Source organism: Vanacampus margaritifer, chromosome 9 (genome assembly GCF_051991255.1).
Source record: "Vanacampus margaritifer isolate UIUO_Vmar chromosome 9, RoL_Vmar_1.0, whole genome shotgun sequence".
NCBI lineage: Eukaryota > Metazoa > Chordata > Actinopteri > Syngnathiformes > Syngnathidae > Vanacampus > Vanacampus margaritifer.
In genome coordinates, this window is record NC_135440.1 from 12,901,091 (window position 1) to 12,919,035 (window position 17,945).

The 17,945-nt window shown below is 37.7% G+C and overlaps 1 protein-coding gene across 1 annotated transcript; it reads left to right on the forward strand.

The window, feature by feature from the left end:
• The first annotated feature begins 1,481 nt into the window (after positions 1–1,481).
• Positions 1,482–17,520, forward strand: LOC144058225 (uncharacterized). The gene is made up of 9 exons (XM_077576560.1): positions 1,482–2,070; positions 4,280–4,334; positions 4,897–4,973; positions 5,190–5,324; positions 5,486–5,635; positions 6,226–6,280; positions 6,501–6,678; positions 15,385–15,452; positions 15,774–17,520. The coding sequence occupies exons 1-9, from the start codon at positions 1,784–1,786 to the stop codon at positions 16,983–16,985; spliced, it is 2,217 nt and encodes a 738-aa protein (XP_077432686.1). The 5' UTR covers positions 1,482–1,783; the 3' UTR covers positions 16,986–17,520.
• The last annotated feature ends 425 nt before the right edge of the window (positions 17,521–17,945 follow it).

The following is a 17,945-nucleotide window of genomic DNA, read 5'->3' on the forward strand; positions in this document are numbered from 1 at the left end:
CGTGCATGTGCTGCTGTATTTTGTCTTGTGAAGTTTCTATGACTTTTACGATGTCATTGTGTATAATTGCTCACGTACGTACTTTATAACAATATTAGTTGTTTGTAATTTGGTCTTTTTCTGCCCACCCTCCACGACCACAGCACAGGTGTGCATGCACATACTTACGACATCCAGTACATGAACAGTGTCAGACATTTTATCTTTGTATACTGCACACACAGTATTTTTTGATTGACGGAGAGGTTTTGATGACCTCATGCATATAGTGGGTCTGTTATTTTTGACCCAACAGTTTACTCTTTAAAATGATGGCTCAAAATAACCAAGCCAAATCTTTTTGACCAAAATTGGGTTTTGACCCAACAGTTTACTCTTTGACCAAATTTTGGTCAAATATTGCACCGACCTGCTACTTGATTTGACCCAACTTTCTGTGTTGTTTTATACAAAATAACCATTACTATTATTATTATTATTTATTTATTTATTTTTTTACAACAACGAACCCAGAAAGTTGGATTGTTTTCACACAAACCAACCTAAAGTTGGGTCAAGTTGACCCAAGTTGCAGATTGATCCAAATTTTGTCCAAATGTTGACCCAGCGTTTTTAAGTGTGCACCTTTTCCACAGAACTTTGTTGAAAAAGGGCACACCACAATGCTGCTGCTTATTATTATTATTATTATTTTCATTGATATTATTTGATATATTTTGTTCGTTAGTTTCATGTCATTGTCACAAGACCACATACAAAAGGGGGGGAAATATATATAAATGCATCACATTTCATGTACAGTGTGTTCCCTATAATGTGCTTTACTCTAGCACCGCCAAGTGGTTTTAAAATAAAATTGCATGTTATATTTGTCAAAAGCTTATTTTGACACAAAATAATTTATACGCCCGTAGTATAGAGATCAATTGAGAGTGATGCCGCATTAAAGTCGTCACACTTCCAATTGATTGACAGAGAGTGTCCAAAATTAGAATACGTGTCAAATGTTTTTTATTTTTTTATTTTTATAAACCTCGGGGAACTATTACAGAAGCCTTCATACGATCGCGTGAGCCTGTTCATAAAAAGTCATGGTTACACTTGATTTTATGTTGTATGACTGCAACATGAAAAGTGTCACTTGGCAAAAAAAAAAAAAGTATTTTAAGGACATATGCACACTTCACAATTATAGCAGACAAACAAGAAAGTGGGACAAACATGTTTTTGTCCCACTTTACGGATGTCACTGGCAACCATGCTTCCACTGGGTCTCTTGATGCCTAATTAACTTTCTGCGCTGCGGCGTTGGGTCCAACTAAATATAACATTACAGCATTTTAGTGCAGGGGTCGCTTTGCTTCCACGGCACGTCGCACATTTGCTGTCGTTTGCTGCGCATTTTTGGAGCCCGCGTTCTCTTAATTACGACCTTTTTTTCCCACCCAGCTAATCTTATTGATAGACTACCTGTTGATTGCGACTGGGAAATGTCATGTTTGTTCCCATAGATACATCCCAACAGATGAGTTCTCATGAGAGGCAACCCTTAAGTGGATGTCCTTTCGGCTCTTTGGCGCAGCTCACTGTGAACATTAATTAAAGCAATATGGTTGTCTCGTCTGTTTAGACGCGATTTTTTTAAATTATTATTATTTTTGCATGGATGGCTTAATCGTACTAAACAAAACTAAAAATATGGAATGACTTTCTGAGCTGTGATCGATTAGCACGCATTTTTCAAGAAAAAAATCACAGTAGGAAGGTACTTTGACGCACAAGGATGGGCTCGGAGAAGCCGAACTTTCTGTCCCAACCGGTGGTGAAGAATATCTACATGTTCCGAAATGGTGACCAGTACTATGAAGCCCGTCGAGTTGTGATTAACCAGAGGAGAACGTGTAACTTTGAGACGTTTTTGAGGGAGGTTACGGGGGGCATCCAGGCGCCTTTTGGAGCCGTGAGGAACATCTACACCCCGCGTGGAGGGCACAAGGTGGACTGCCTGGATAACCTGCAGAGCGGAGAGCAGTACGTCGCTGCTGGGAGGGAGAGATTTAAAAAGTTAGAGTAAGTCATATGGATTGCATTTGAGCTTCTGCATGATTTTATTTTGAAATGTGACCAAATTTATGTCCCTGATTGTCATAAGGAATTACATTAACGCTCACATAGGGAGAAAAGGTTGGCTTGACGTTCGATGTTTGATATTCACTCCTACCGTCTAATTTAGAGACCGTCTACAAATTACATTCTCAAGGGTGACCTATCATCAAATAATTTATTCGTCATTTATGGCCCTTTTAGTCCCTTGAATGTCCCCAACTTGTCCATTATGAGAGATATGATAAATATTAGAGCTATAGTAGTTAGTTGCATACCACTGCTATCTACTACAGCAATCAGAATGAGAAAATTTGTTTTTGTTGATTATTTTTTATTTTTTTATTATCATTTATGGTCCTTAAGTCTCTTAAATGTCCCAAACTTGTCCATAATGAAAGATATGATAAATATTGGAGCCGGAGTAGTTAGTTGCATACCATATCTGCTATCTACTCCAGCAATCAGAATGAGAAAATGTGTTTTTGTTGATTTTTTGTTAATATTTTGGAACATTGGTCATTTTTTGTTCCTTAAATGTCCCCAAATTGTCCAAAATGAGAGATATGATAAATATTGGAGCTGTAGTAGGTAGTTGTTTATCATTGCCAGTTACTACAGCAGTCAGAATCATATATATATATATATATATATATATATATATATATATATATATATATATATATATATATATATGCCTACCAACCAAGAGCCGTAAGATCATCATCAACACTTACAATTGATGGAAATTAAGCCAGCATGCAATTCAATTAACATTGTTGTCTGATGCTCAGTCTAACATTTATTTGCATTTCTTGTCAAAGGGATGTTCATTGTGACTTTTTTTTTTTTGCAGCCATATGCTGAGTCACAGCGCTGGGCAAATTGGGTCAGGGGAGATGCGTGCACGACTCTTGCTATAGATAGCCTAATGAGATTTGTGCTTTCGAAGGCCACAGTGCATCAGGTAGTTTGCTGTAAAATAAATGTACATTATTTATTTATTTATCACACTATGTAATAGCCTATTTCTCAATGCATGATGTAAAAAGTGTTTGCATAGTGATTCCCAACCAGCATGTTGTGGTAACTTAGTGTGCACGAGAGATCATCAGGGCTACTGTGGAAATTATCATGTTTCACTTAATTTGTTTAAAAATGACTATTTATTCATCACTAATATACCTATGACTATATAAACAAGCTCAGATTTATATATATATATATATTTATATATATATATATATATATATATATATATAAGGGCAGCACGGTGGCTGACTGGTTAGCACGTCCGCCTCCCAGTGCAGAGGACGTGAGATCGAGTCCGGGCTTCGGCCTTCCTGGGTGGAGTTTGCATGTTCTCCCCGTGCTTGCGTGGGTTTCACCGGGTACTCCGGTTTCCTCCCACATTCCAAAGACATGCATGGCAGGTTAATTGAACACTCCAAATTCTCTATAGGTGTGATTGTGAGTATGGTTGTTTGTCTCTGTGTGCCCTGCGATTGGCTGGCAACCAGTTCAGGGTGTACCCCGCCTACTGCCCGAAGCCAGCTGAGATAGGCTCCAGCACCCCCGCGACCCTAGTGAGGAAAAGCGGTCAAGAAAATGGATGGATGGATGGATGGATATATATATATATATATATATATACAGTATATATATATGCCAAAAAATGGATTCTCATAAGAATCGCGATTCTCATTTAATGCGATTCAGAATCGATTTTAAATGTCCAAAAATAGACTTTATTTAAATTATTTTATACTGTCTTGTCTTTGTCTGTGTGTGCCTTTATTTGGAGCGCTGTTCATCTTGTACCCGGTTTGGCTACTGAGGGGCAGTGTGGTTCCACGCGGTCTGATACACTGTTAAGTTGTAGCCACATTAGAGAGTAGAAGGAAAAAGTCACGATCAAGTTATTCCAATAAAAGTTTTTTTTTTCAGCGTGGAGCCGTTCTTTTGAGCGATAAAAGTGCAGCGAGTAGTGTGCTAATTAGCCTGGACAGAATTTAAGATTATTTATCTGTCAATTGACTGAGGTACATAACATACTCTATTTTCCTTTTATTGGTGAGTCAGTTATATTTACATAAACAAAATATATTGTATTTGACAGTAATGGATTACCTCACATTATTACATTAATTATCTACTGTACTTGTCTTGTGTGCAGTTATTTACAGATCGGCTCTAGAAAGAGAAGGCTGTTGCAGTCACTTCCACTGCAGGTAAGCCAAAAAGTTAGACTGTGAGAATCTTATTTAGAGTCTTTATTGGCCTGCAACCAGTTCAGGATGTACCCCGCCTACTGCTCGAACACAGCTGGGATAGGCTGCAGCACCTCCGCGACCCTTGTGAGGAATAAGCGGTTTGGAAAATGAAAAAAAAAGAAAGAAAGTTCAACACAACCAGTTTCACCCTCCATTTAGGAAGTCCAAAAACAGCGCAAGCTTCAGATCACTTTGTGTACCTGCTTTAGTCTTATTCCCTATTTGCAAGATGTCTCTTAGCACAGAACCTTGAGCACTTTTGGTGACTTGATTAACCGTTAACATAAATGTAGCCAATCTTCTATACAAGGACCGCAAATCCCCTGCCCTAGTTTAACATGGCTGATTGTGTCAATCAGTGGTAAGAACTCTTAACTGTCTGAATAGGTGGCTGCTGTGTTTCTTATATTGCTTTTTAAAATGAACACAGTTTTTCTTCAAAGATGATCTTAAACCTTTACAGTAAAAATCATGGCAGTCAATTTGACACCATGGATAATGTTTTTGTTTTTTTCCCCAGGCCAAACCTCTTCCACCAAATCGGATTTCTGTGTCTGCTCGGTTCTTGAAGCCAATTAAGGAGCCATGTCCCATTTTGTGAGTGCCCGTACCACTCATATAAAATGTCACATTTTTGTTGTGCCACTACATTGTACATTGCTTTTATTTTACAATTGTGCCATTTCAGTATAATACCAATTCATACTGGATGGAATATAATTGGACTAACATTGTTCTAATATCAACATCAGCTAATACAGAACTCTTGAGTAAACCCATCTCCAAAGTCATCTCTCATACTTTTGTCCTCAGTGTGGTGGCAAATGGGGAGACTATGGATCCTGCCATAAGGCTCCTCATTCACCAGAGGATGCAGAGCCAGTTTGAAAGAATACTGGAGATGATCACAGAGAAGATGGGTTTGAGAGTGCTTGGCGGAGTGAGAAGGTATTTGGCTATAACTGCAAATTATCCAAACTCATCAGCTTCGGACTTTGCTTTGTGTTAACGAATTATTTACAGACACATGGTGGACTAAATGTTTGCAAACCTTCCTTACAGTTCTGGGATGTTGTATCCATTGGACTCTTTCTCTCTTCTTCTGCTAGTCTTTACACTCATGAAGGCCAGCAGGTGACTGATGGCACGCAGCTGGAGTGCGGTCAGCTCTACGTGGCCGTGGGCAGAGAGAGATTTAAGAAGCTCTCCTACGCTGACCTGCTGTTCAGCAAACCTCGAGGGGCACGGAGGCTCAATGGGTAAACACCGCCCCCACACAGTCTGATACAGTGTGAATTATTTGGCGCCATCTAGTGGTGACCTAACAATTCATTTATTAAAAACGACATATGCAAAACAATATATGTTCTATCACATCAACATAATTTTTTTTTATATAAATTAAGGTGTAGTAATCACTAATTATATTACATAGGTGGCATGACTCGCGCCACGCCACGCCACGCCTTAGATTTTGTAGCTTCTCTCGTTAGTCGCTCTTGTTAGCTGCTCCTGCTAGTTCTTGCTAGCCACTCTTGTTAGCCGCTCCTGCTCACCGGGGCTGCTCACTCACTACAAATAACAATTGGTAGTAATTGGCGGTAGGTGGCGTTGCAAAGTGTGGTCTCTCTTAGGCACCGTAGTGCGTGTGCTTCAAAATCGTTGCTTTCTATCAGTTCACCATGAGATGGCGCTAAATAATAGACGCTGCTATTTAAATGATACAAGTTACTTATACTACTACTACTACTACTACTACTTTTAATAATAATAATAGCAATAATGTTGATGATAATAATAATAATAATAATAACAACAATATTGCACAAATTGATGTTTGTGTTTCCAGGATGAAAATGGGCACTCTGCCGCCCATCTACAGATCCCTGAAGCAAAATGGAAATGTAAGAAACACTTGCTTTTTATGACGCTGATTTTGAATCATTTGAACATGAATTTTAGACACAATTTCACACCAAAAAATCTTACAAAACTAACTCGAATTTTCCAACATCACTTCCATACAGACTACATACATTCTTCTTCTCACAATTATGATGGAATGTGTGTTTACCTTGCATCTCACAGTCAATGTAATCCTGATCTAATCTAATCTCCCTCCAGAGAAAGTCATTGGTCCGGAGCACTGACAGTGGAGATGGCGAGTCGAAGGCCTCGCCTCTAAACAACAACGGTGGCAGCAGAGAGCACCTGTCCTCAATCGTCAGAGAAATCTCTCAGGCCAGACTCCTCTCTTTGAGGCTGAGGAGGAGTGGACAGAGCATAACCCTCGGTGACGATGGTAATACTCAAACACAACATTAAATTATTTCTATTTCATTATCTCTGAATTGAGTATGATCTATTATTTACAGATTGAAAATGCTATTTAATTACATATTGTTTGTCTTCCATTAGTTTAATTTGTAAAAATAGAAAATGCAGGAAACTCGACAAGCTAGCCAGTAAGATAGCCAGTAAGATGGTCAATACATTCATTCATTCATATAGGACATGAGTGATTATTGCTTTATGTGCTTGTCTACTATTGTTTATTATCTATCAAGTAATCTTACCTTGCACAAGTAGTAGCATAAAAAAAAGACCTATTATAATCCCAACAACATTTGACACCAACACTATGTAAAATGTTTGAACTTATTCAATATTTTTAATATCCGTCTTAAGGTCATTGTACCAGTACACTCTTTGTCCTCACTCTGGTGATGTGTCAAATACGTATTACTTTGTAGAATTGCATAATGTCACCATAGTAGCACTAGTAAGTAGTAATAGGCTACCAGTAAGGACAATTATACGAACCTCAAGATGGATATCAAAGATTTGGAATAGATCCTCAAATGGTTTTAATACAATGACGTAATGCCAGCCCCTCGCAATCTTATGTAACCTGCTGCCTCCTTAAATGGCCACTAAGAGGCGCAGTTGCTCTGCGGCAGATGATGGAAGTAGGTAATGATGACATTAAACACTTTTACAAGAAACGCATTACGTCACCTTCACTTTGCTCTGATCTCGTAAACAGCCCCACAATTTCCGGTTAAAGCACGCTCATTGTAAATTGACAGATAAGAGGACTGACAGGCTTTGGCTGACCTTAAGTGACTTCCATTGCAAGAGGAGTCATTTAATGTCACCTAGTGGTTTGTCATAGATTCTTGCTTGGTTTTATCTTTCACCAGACTTTTGATGTTTGAACAAATCAGTGTGTTACTTCATTTGAAACAATCCATGTTTCAGTAAAAAAATAAATAAATAGATAAACAAACAAACAAATAATTAAATAAATAAATAAATATATATATATTTTTTAATAATACCGTGCATAGATTGGTGACAAAAGGGAAATAGGAATATTTGAGATGATAAATAAGAAATAAGCAACCAGGAAACTTAGGCGCTGACAGAGAGGTCACTTTTTGTGCGTGTGGCCATTATTCACTGTCTGTCATCTGGTGGGAACCAAGGGAATAAGAAAAAAAATGTGGAAAGCTTCAGACTTTTCTGCTTCATTAGAGTGAACACAGATGCAAGTGACAGAGAACACAAGGAAAAGGGTGGCGGTAGCGCAACAACTCATGCAGCAAAGGTCATGGAGTGTCTCCCTCTCTCTTTCTCCCTCAACTTTTCCCTCAAAAACAACTTTCATATTCTATCTGGAGACAACCAGATGATGCTGATGCCGTTATTTTATGAATAAAAAAGCAGTATTGATGTGTTTTTCCACCCAAAATGTGACCAGTTTGGTTGAATTAAACTTAATTAAAGATGACAGCAGAACAAATAAAGTGAAGAATGTCTTGTCTATGAAAGGTGAACATAAGGGAGTCAGTTAAAGGAGGGAAAACAAGATAAGTAAAATAGAGCGAGAAAAGAAAGACACGTGCAATCAAATATGATGAATAGTTGAAGATGTGAGGGAGGGGATAAAAATGGATGGCTGGGAGATGGTAAGAGCTTTGGATAATTGCCTATCGTTTGGTTAATCTCTCAATTTAGAGTCATCAAAGCAGAAATGAACTTGCCTGTGCCCCTTGCTGGGCCCAAATTGCAGCTCTGGAATCAACAAAAGAGCCTTTCACTCGAAGGAGAGATCCTCAGATATGGACATGATGAGGGATAGGCGAGGCAAGACGAGACGGTTGCAAGGAAAATGTCCACTGTTCATTGGACTGCAAACTTAATGGATTTTTTTTCTTAAATCTGCTCTAAACATGACTGCTATTGCTGAACATTCAATTCACCCTCCAGACAAAATAGCCTTAATTTAGCCGAAAAATCATTTTGATGATGCATTATAGTGTTTTATATTTTATTTTATATTTTTACGTTTTCTTTAATATGTTATATTATGGAGACAAAATGAGCCCCAAAAAATACCATACATTTTTTTTTACCTTTTAAATGAAATGTAATGCACGTTTAACACTTAAAAAAAAATAGACTTTTTAGAATTCTTTGAATATTTACTGTATAAAACGCTTTCTTTGCTCCTCCATTTCTCTGTGGCCTAAAATGAGTAATAATGTGAGGCTAAATGGATGGATGGATGGATGGATGGATGGATGGATGGATGGATGGATGTTCACGGGCATCCGAACACAAAAGCTAGCTTCTCTCATTCTATTTTAAACAGAGGGCAATGGTGTTCTCTGACCACCTAAACACAAAACACTTAGCTATGATTAAGTGCAGTAAAAGTGAAGAATGCTAATGATAATAGTGTGCTGTTATTTAGCGAAAGAAGTTGAAAAATGTTCCACATATTCTGATTTAAGATATACTGTATATCATGGAAGACAGTTTATTATGCAAATTAATGCACTCAGAGACCAGTCAAGGAGAGATGGGAGCGATTCGGAGGAACAATTAAGTTTTTTAATATGGGGTGGGGGTTGCTGTATTTTTGTCGTTAAAATGTTATGTTTCAACCAAGTACTGTATGGTTATGCAATTTTCTACCTGGTTTAAAAAGGACACACAGTAATAATAGCAATTAATCTCCCAATATTTTTTTGTGAAATAATTACTGTAAAGTCATTTGTTGTAGCTTTTGAATAAGAAAAAAAAAGAAGTGCAACACACCCTGTTGTCATTGTGCATGCAGGGATGTTGGTATAAAAAAAAAAAGCAGTTGGGACATTACCCGATATACCAAAGGTTTCCCACAATACATATTATTATTATTATTTTATGAGTTATTAATTACTTTGTAATTTTTTTTATTGGACTCTTTGGACTACTTTCATGAACACCCGAAATCCTATGCGGCGTGAAGCGTGAGGCGGGTTAGAACAGGTGTTGGTAATTTTCCAGATTGAGCGCAAGCCAATTTGAGAAAGCGAGAACTGTGCTGCTGCGAGAGTGGCCACAGCCTATTTCAGTAATGGCCAGTCAAAGTGTCTCCTTTCCTTTCCTTTCCTTTAAGTTTGGCACACGAGTCACGTGCCACTCTTGACACGGAAACGCCCACATCTGTGGTAAATGGGTTTTGCCCCATCCTAATCCTGGGATTATTTAGGTAATAATAATGATGATAATAATAATACTACTAATTTGTTCATTCAATGAATTGGTTTCTGCAATAATTCAGACAGTTTTATGCCTCCTGTTCTGCTGTGTACGCCGTAATCAAAATACACCAGAATCACGTTGTACCGACTGCCTACACTGTGCCAACGCTTAGACATGATTTGAACAGACCTAAATTAAGATTTCTGCCACCAAATTTGTCATTTGCCAGCATGTGCGCCTCACCGCAGATGTACTGTCTATAAAAAAACAGATCGCTGTATAATTGTTTTTTTTCTGACTCGGCATAAATCAATCACTTATACCACTCTGTAATCCTTGGCAGTTAGCGACAGAACACTTTAATAACCCTCACACATGAGCATTATTGTTACATTCAGTACATTACTTGCTTTTTTTTTTTTTTTGATACTTTATTGTTCTTGCTTTTGTGATTCATAAATCACTCTGAAATACTAGCCAATAAATAAATAACACTTAACAAACTGCACATTAATAGTAAAGCTACGTATGGTTACTTTGCAATTAAAGGAGGTGAGCTGCTTGAGACCCAGTTAGTCATCGTCCAAGCCGAGGTCTTCTTCTCAGCAGAATCTTTTTTCTCTTTCTCTTTGTGAATATTACAGCCTCTTTGTGTCAGACCTTTCGGAGGTAGTAGTGGAGGTGTAGAGGGATTTTCAAATAGAGCCAGGTAAGTCAGGGCCAGCATTGAAACCTTAAGGGTATTCATTCACACAAAACCTCATGTTGAAAAGCCTGCCGCCTCCCTTTCATGCGTGCACGCGGCTCCATCTTATTAATGCGGCAGGAGCAAACTCAATTTACCATATGTCACATGATGGAGCACCATTATATCCACTTATGTTATTTCCTTTCCCAGTCAAGGACGGCTAGCAAAGTTTGAAGGCGAGATTGAGGCCACGTCCACAGCAAAACATTGCAGTATTTTCAAAAACTTAAAAACATGTATTGGACAGACTTGGTGAAAGATCTTTTGATATCTTTGTTGTTTTTGGAAGCTTCACATTATATAGTGTGAAATGTTTTCTCTTATAATTCAAATCTAAGGGTTAAATGTAGTTGATTATTAGGCATTATTAGCAAGTGAAACGTATGCAAGGGAAGGCCGCTCATTGAGAGAATGCATCTGTGTGTATGTGTTATCTAGCCAGATCAACCCAGAGCCTTTCGTGTCATCGAAGGCGACGCTGCCAGGGGGAATTATCCATGTTAGCATATGTATCTATAATGCCTGTCAGAGCAAAACAGCGCTGGGAGACAGGAGGCATGTGCACAAAGACAAATATGCTGTGGCTGTGTCAAAAAGAGGCTCAGAAGCTCAAGGATGAGGGATGGCAATATTTAAATGATTTTCCTGTTGCATAGAGGTTTTTTTTGGGATTGTGGGAGCAACGTGTTATTTGTGCATACTGTATGTGTGTGTGTGTGTGGCCGTCGCCTCCTTTATTTGGGACTTCTCATCTTCCCATTTTTTTTTTACTGCAGCAGGGAAAGGTTTTTTATGACCCTTTGATGCAGGATTAGGGGATTAAAGTGTGGGTTGGTAGCGCTAATCTGCCACATTAATCTGTTAACAAGTGTTTCGGCAGCGACATATAAGGGTGCTAACTGTGACATGCAGAGTGTAGGGTATGACACTTTCACAGACGCACATTTTGCTCACGTCTGTCATTTTAAATCCAAGCTGCTTTGCGCGGATTGCAGAGACATGTAACATTTGCAAGGTATCCGCGGCGCTGAATGTTTAAACAGTTTTAATGTCGAGTCAAATGTTTATATCATGGTTAGGGTTCATACAAGGCATGTCAGGAAAATTCCAGGACTGGTGTCACAAAATATACATTTTGGCTTTCTCTTTCAATATTAGCTGCAGAATTTGCTTTGTTCAGTGTGTGAGAAGAGGCGAGAGTTGTCCTGCCAACTAGTGGTTGCTTCACCATGACATTGCACCTGCTCACAATGTCCTGAGCATCTGATAGTTCCTGGCCGTCAACATCATGCTGGAGCAACCGCTCCACTCGCTAACCCGCTTCCCATAGATCAAGTGGGTGAACAAAGACAAGACAGGAACGTGTGTTACATGGGAGAACTACTTCGAAGGAGAAAACTATAGTTTGGATTTAACCCTGGAGAACCCAAGAACCCTTTTCTTCTTTGGAAAATTATGAATTATACATTAAATGACTGCTATAAGTTCACTGAACACCAAAATATATGTTTTTTCAATGTTTTTTTCAATGTATTCCCTAATTTAGGATTAGGGCGAAATTTGACCCTTTGGGATTTAGGGGTATTATTTCGAAAAATCAGAATAACAAAAACTGTCAGTAAACTATTTAGAATTTAAGAAAGTAATCAATCAAATACACAGTTACATTGAACAATATAATTTTTTTGTTTTATTTGTTGCATTTTAGCCATCTTGTCACCACCACTCTGGCTCATGTAAGTGCAATATTCATCCACTAGATGGCCCCATGCAGGGGTCAGAAGTGGCACTCTGGACTTTTGAAGTTAAATTTGTAAAAAAAAAAAAGAAGGTCTTTGTTATTTGAGTAGCAGAATTTATAGGGGCCAAATTTGACCCCCGTGGGTTCTACAAGTATCTATCTTTAGCGACATCAGTGCTGGATTTTTTTCTGACACACCTTGTATGTTTGTAAATGATGGGTTAGGGTCATTCTATGCCAAATCACCCAGTGTGTTGAACCAATCAGATGTTATTTGTAATGAAACTTGGTGTACTTGTTGATAGTGATGGCACAACACCAAATCAAAAAAATTTACGCCAGTCAGAGCAAGGGTTTGGGAGGTACGGCTTGCCAAATTTGGACATTTTCAGCAAAAACAGGCAATTCTTTTGAACCCTTAAATCTCAAGAACTACTGGGTCAATCTTAACAAAACATATTTTTGGAAAGGAAATTCAACTAATATTCCAAATCATTTACAAGATATATTCATGGAAAGTTGAATAGTCTGAAATTCTGAGGGTATGGATACTATGATTCTTTATTGCTGCTAAACAAATAATGTACATCTCTGATTAAAAAAAATCATGCAAAATTTTGTTCATGCCACGTGATCTACAAGGTCAATTTCAAGGTCAACTAAAACAAGGGGTCAAAAGGTTATTAATATGCATCAATCTTCAAAATGAGAATTCCTTTTCCAACAGAACAATATCTGCTTTGTGATGATTGACCCATTAGTTCCAGAGAAATAAGGGTTCAAAGTAAGGCAAACATGCCCCTTTTGCAAAAAATGTCAAAATTCGTCAGGCCGTAACTCCCGAATCCCCGCTCCGATTGGCCTAAAATACTAATCTCAGGTTGAATTGACACTGACAGAGAAGTATTAATAGAAATAAAAGTTCACTCGACTTTTAGAAAGCTGCAAATTCAGTCAAGTGCAGCGCTACCAAAGCTGAACACAACACAAGTGGACTGTGAAAAGTCAAAAGGATTTCTTGTGTTTACAACTTTATTCGTAACATTACCGTGATGAGAAGGGTTGTTCACAAGTCACAATTTTTAACATCATACTTGATAGAGGAATTTGTCATTGACATATTGTTTAATTAACCTTTGATGAATGTGATTTTTTTTCCATCTTTCATTTCATCTTGTTTTCTGTTTATGGGGCTTATCATATTGCTGAATAATACAATACTAGAAATGTAAGATCATGTAGCTAATGACAGGAAGAATGATGAAACTTTAAAACAGCCTAACTAAGAGAATGTGCTCATTATGTTATATATTGCAATCCTATGAAGTACTACTCATATACTAAAATTCAACAGTCCTTCGGTGTGTTTTTAAGAGACTGTAACTGATGGCTCAGCAAATCCATCAGAATAATTATCTAGGGGACGTTTTTGTTTTTGTTGTTTTTTTCTCATCAGGTGTCAAATTGCCATAAACAAGCAAAGAGTCTCTCGTGAATTTCGGCTATACTGGTTTTAACAGGACTATGGTCAGTGAATGGAGCCTCACTTGCTGAGCGGCAATATTTCTTAAATGGCATTTGGAGCTTGTGCTCATGTTTTACACGCCATCATAACTCAGCTATGTGCTTGCTGGAGGAATCCAACTGGGCGTAAATAAGAAATATACTTTGTGCCGTGTGGAGTGATTTAATGTTCATTAAGTGCTACAGCAAGACGTTGGTGTGTTAACTATGAGGCTTAAGTGATAAATGTAGAATTGTTTTTTTTTCCTTCTCACCCCAATACAGTTACATCACTGCTAGTAAAAGCATTATGGACAGTGGAAAACATAAAGTCAGACATAATCTGTACGGGGAAATGACTTCATTTATTTCTCCTTAAACTGTCATCCACATAACGTGTGTGAGGTAATATGCGTTTGCATGATAATGAAAGAAAATGACACATGGACACAACTAATTGCTAGCAATAGTATATCGCTGTTATTAATTGTCCTGTTTTTAATGACCTGAACTTCGTACCTGATACCCGCTCATCCACAGCTTCATTGGCCAATCAGTCATTTTGCTCCAACTCTAGATGAATGCAAGTTATTTCCATAAAATATCATTGAAGGTGCCTTCTGATTCCCATAATGTTTCATCTTCCACCGTAGCAAAACTCCAATCAGTTTTACATTCAAAACTCTTCCAATCTCGTTTGTGCTTCCATTGCTAAATGAAGAAAGACATGACATGATTGACTCTTCCCCGTCTTTTGCTGTTTATTTCGGGTTGTAAATTTCCCATTCATATACAATGTTTCCAAATTACGGTATTTGTAAAAGGATTAAGTTGAATTCTTCTTATGATAGTTTAGGTTTATTACTTTCAGGCACACGAAAGCTGAATATTTTGTATTAATTTTGCACTCCAACAAACCTTCATTGTAATAATGATTGCTTTAAATGAAAAGCATTGTGTTGCAGTATGATTTCTTCATTCATTGTGGGATGTTAGGTAAGCTATCGCCTTAAAGGAAATGTTATAACATTACTATTTAATAGATAGAATCTTTAATGTCATTGTAACATATGCCTGACTTAAGCATTAGTGAAGACAATGATGACAATAATCAAATGGCATTTCATGTTTTTATTTGCCTTCGACCTTCAGCTCCCCTACGAGCCTTTAATGTTGACAGCTCTCTCTTGAACAGATCCATTGTCTGGACAGGTTGTTTACTTGCATGAAACCAAGCAGGGGTAGGAGGGCGTTGTGTTATTTGAGACCACCAGATGTCCCTCTTGTGCTGTGTTTCTGCAAACCTGTTTTTAACAAGTCAATCACAGTGTCTGATAAATATTTAAAATGTTTAATTTAACTTGAAAATAGATGATGTTCAGAGTTGATGGACACTTCCAATGGACTGAAGAATGTGGGTAATATATATTTTGAAATACATCACACAGCTGAAGTTTTTCCTTTTACATCTTTCTCCCCAGATGATTTGGATTCAAAAACTAATGATGGGAATGCTGATGTTAAATCCACAGACCAGTCAAGTGAAGAGGTAGAGTTTTGACTATAGTATTGACTCTATTACAGATGTTTGTCTAATGTTTTCTTAGGTACAACCGTGGTGCTGAACAGCCGTCAGATGATGTGTATGCTTTAAAGAAGGGCTGAGTTTTTTTTAATTAACTGTAATGAGTGTCACCTCACAGATTTATACTGATCAGTGAGTGAGTTAGTCTTGCTTTTGTCATTGTGGAACTCAAATAACTATTTTGTCGCAGTACACTGTTGACTTGAGTGGCTGTGTAATACAGTACTGTATTTAATAGTAAGCAATACATTAAGCTAAAACAAACCATTTCCTGTTGTGTTGCAGGACCTTACATCAGATGACACCAAATCATTAGAGGAAATTGGCAAAAAGGATGAAAAAAAGCAGGAGGCCTCTACTGAAATAAGCTCTCAAAAAGACACTTCAGTTATCCAAGAAAAGGCAAATAAGGAGACAAACAGTCTAACAAAAGGAGGCGCAGAAGAGGAAAATGAATCAGCAAAGAATGAACATGAGGGAGAAGCAACTGTAGTATATGAAGAGCTGCCAGAAGAGGTAAAAGAGGTGAAGGACGAGGCAGTGCATGAACGTAAGGGATCTTCAGATGAGAGTGGGAGTGCCACAGGCCACAGTAAGGAGAAAGTTGTAGATGAGAGTAAGGACAAGAATGAAGATGTGAGTGGCGTAGCAGCAAATGTCAGTCAGGATGTTTCATATGAGAACAAGGATGAAATTTCAGATGAGAGTAAGGATGAGGTTGCCATTGACTGTAGGGATGAGGGTTCCAATAGGAGTAAGGATGAGGTCGGAGATGAGAGTAAGCACAAGGATGCCAATCACAGTAGGGATAAGGTCACAGGTGAGAAAAATAACGAGGGCACAAATGAAAGTAAGGATAATGTTGGAGATGAGGCTCCAAATGAGAGAAAGGATGAAGTTCCAGATGAGAGTAAGGCGGAAGTTGTAGATGAGAATAAGGATGAGGCTGCCAATGAGATTAATGTTGAAGTTCCAGATGAGAGTAAGGCGGAAGTTGTAGATGAGAATAAGGATGAGGCTGCCAATGAGATTAATGTTGAAGTTGCAGATGAGAGTAAAGCTGAAGTTGTTGATGAGAATAAGGACGAGACTCCAGATGAGAGTAAGGCTGAAGTTGTAGATGAGAATAAGGATGAGACTGCCAATGAAAGTAAGGTTGAGGTTTCAGATGAGAGTAATTATGAGGCTTCAGATGAGAGTAAGGCTGAAGTTGTAGATGAGAATAAGGATGAGACTGCCAATGAGAGTAATGTTGAGGTTGCAGATGAGAGTAATGATGAAACTTCAGATGAGAGCAAGGACGAGACTTCAGATGAGAGTAAAGATGAAACTCCATATGAGAGTAAGGATAAGACTCCAAATGAGAATACGTCTGTTACATCTTCTGGGGACCAAATAAGTAGGCATTTAAACAACATCAATAGCGGTATGAAAGAAGGGCAAAATGAGGGAAATGATACCAAAGACTCCGATGATAAAAAGGACAGTGGTAAGTGATCAGTAAGAGAAAGAAAACAAGTGAAGGGACGATTTGTGTAGTCTGATAGTTAGGCCAAAGAAGCAGTGATAGAAGTAGCAATATCTAAGAAATGGAGCTGAAGATGGAAGACCGATTCTCAATCTCAAGATTCCACATCAAAGAGAGATAAGTGAAACCAAGTGAGGTTGAAAATAAATAATGGGATTGACATAAAAAACAGTAAGGCAAAGGAGAAATAATTACAAACGTCATCAAATTAGTTCAATGAATGTATTCAATAGTTTAGATTTGTGAAAAAAGAAAACGTTACACGGTCGGAATGTAGTACTGGATGACTATAATGGTATACCTTCTACTAAAAATGGTTCAAATGTATTTAGCTATGTCTAACAGCTGAATAACGTCAGGATGTATGGAAACACCAAATATGTTTTCATTTTAGCGAGTGATTTCATAAGGGCATAACATTACAGTGAAATATTCAACTTTGTTAATATATGCTTGAATTGGTAGTTTCATTTACATTTATTCTTATTAAAACCATTAAACCACTGTGTCTATTTTCAACCAAATGTGAATTTTATGAACAAAAAATGGTAAACAATAACAACTGGTTGTTACAGGTTGATGTTTAACCCGTTTACCACAATGGACTGCAATTGCTCAATAACCCTTGTTATTTTTCCTCGGGAATAACTACAATTTGACTGGATAAGTCCACCTGTAATTAAAATAACAATCTTCATTCATTTGTTATCTGTGTATCCTGGGCACATGGTGTTTCCACTCTTTTTATTTGACTTCTAACTTTTTTTTTTACCACTATTTATGTAGATGCCACACATTGATGATTATCATCATGTCACTAATGTAATAATTAACTCCACTGCTGACAATAATTCCAAAAATGTCATTTTATATGGTAAATCAAGGACATTAGTATATAAATTTGCCTTCATTCAGCGCAAGAAAAATGT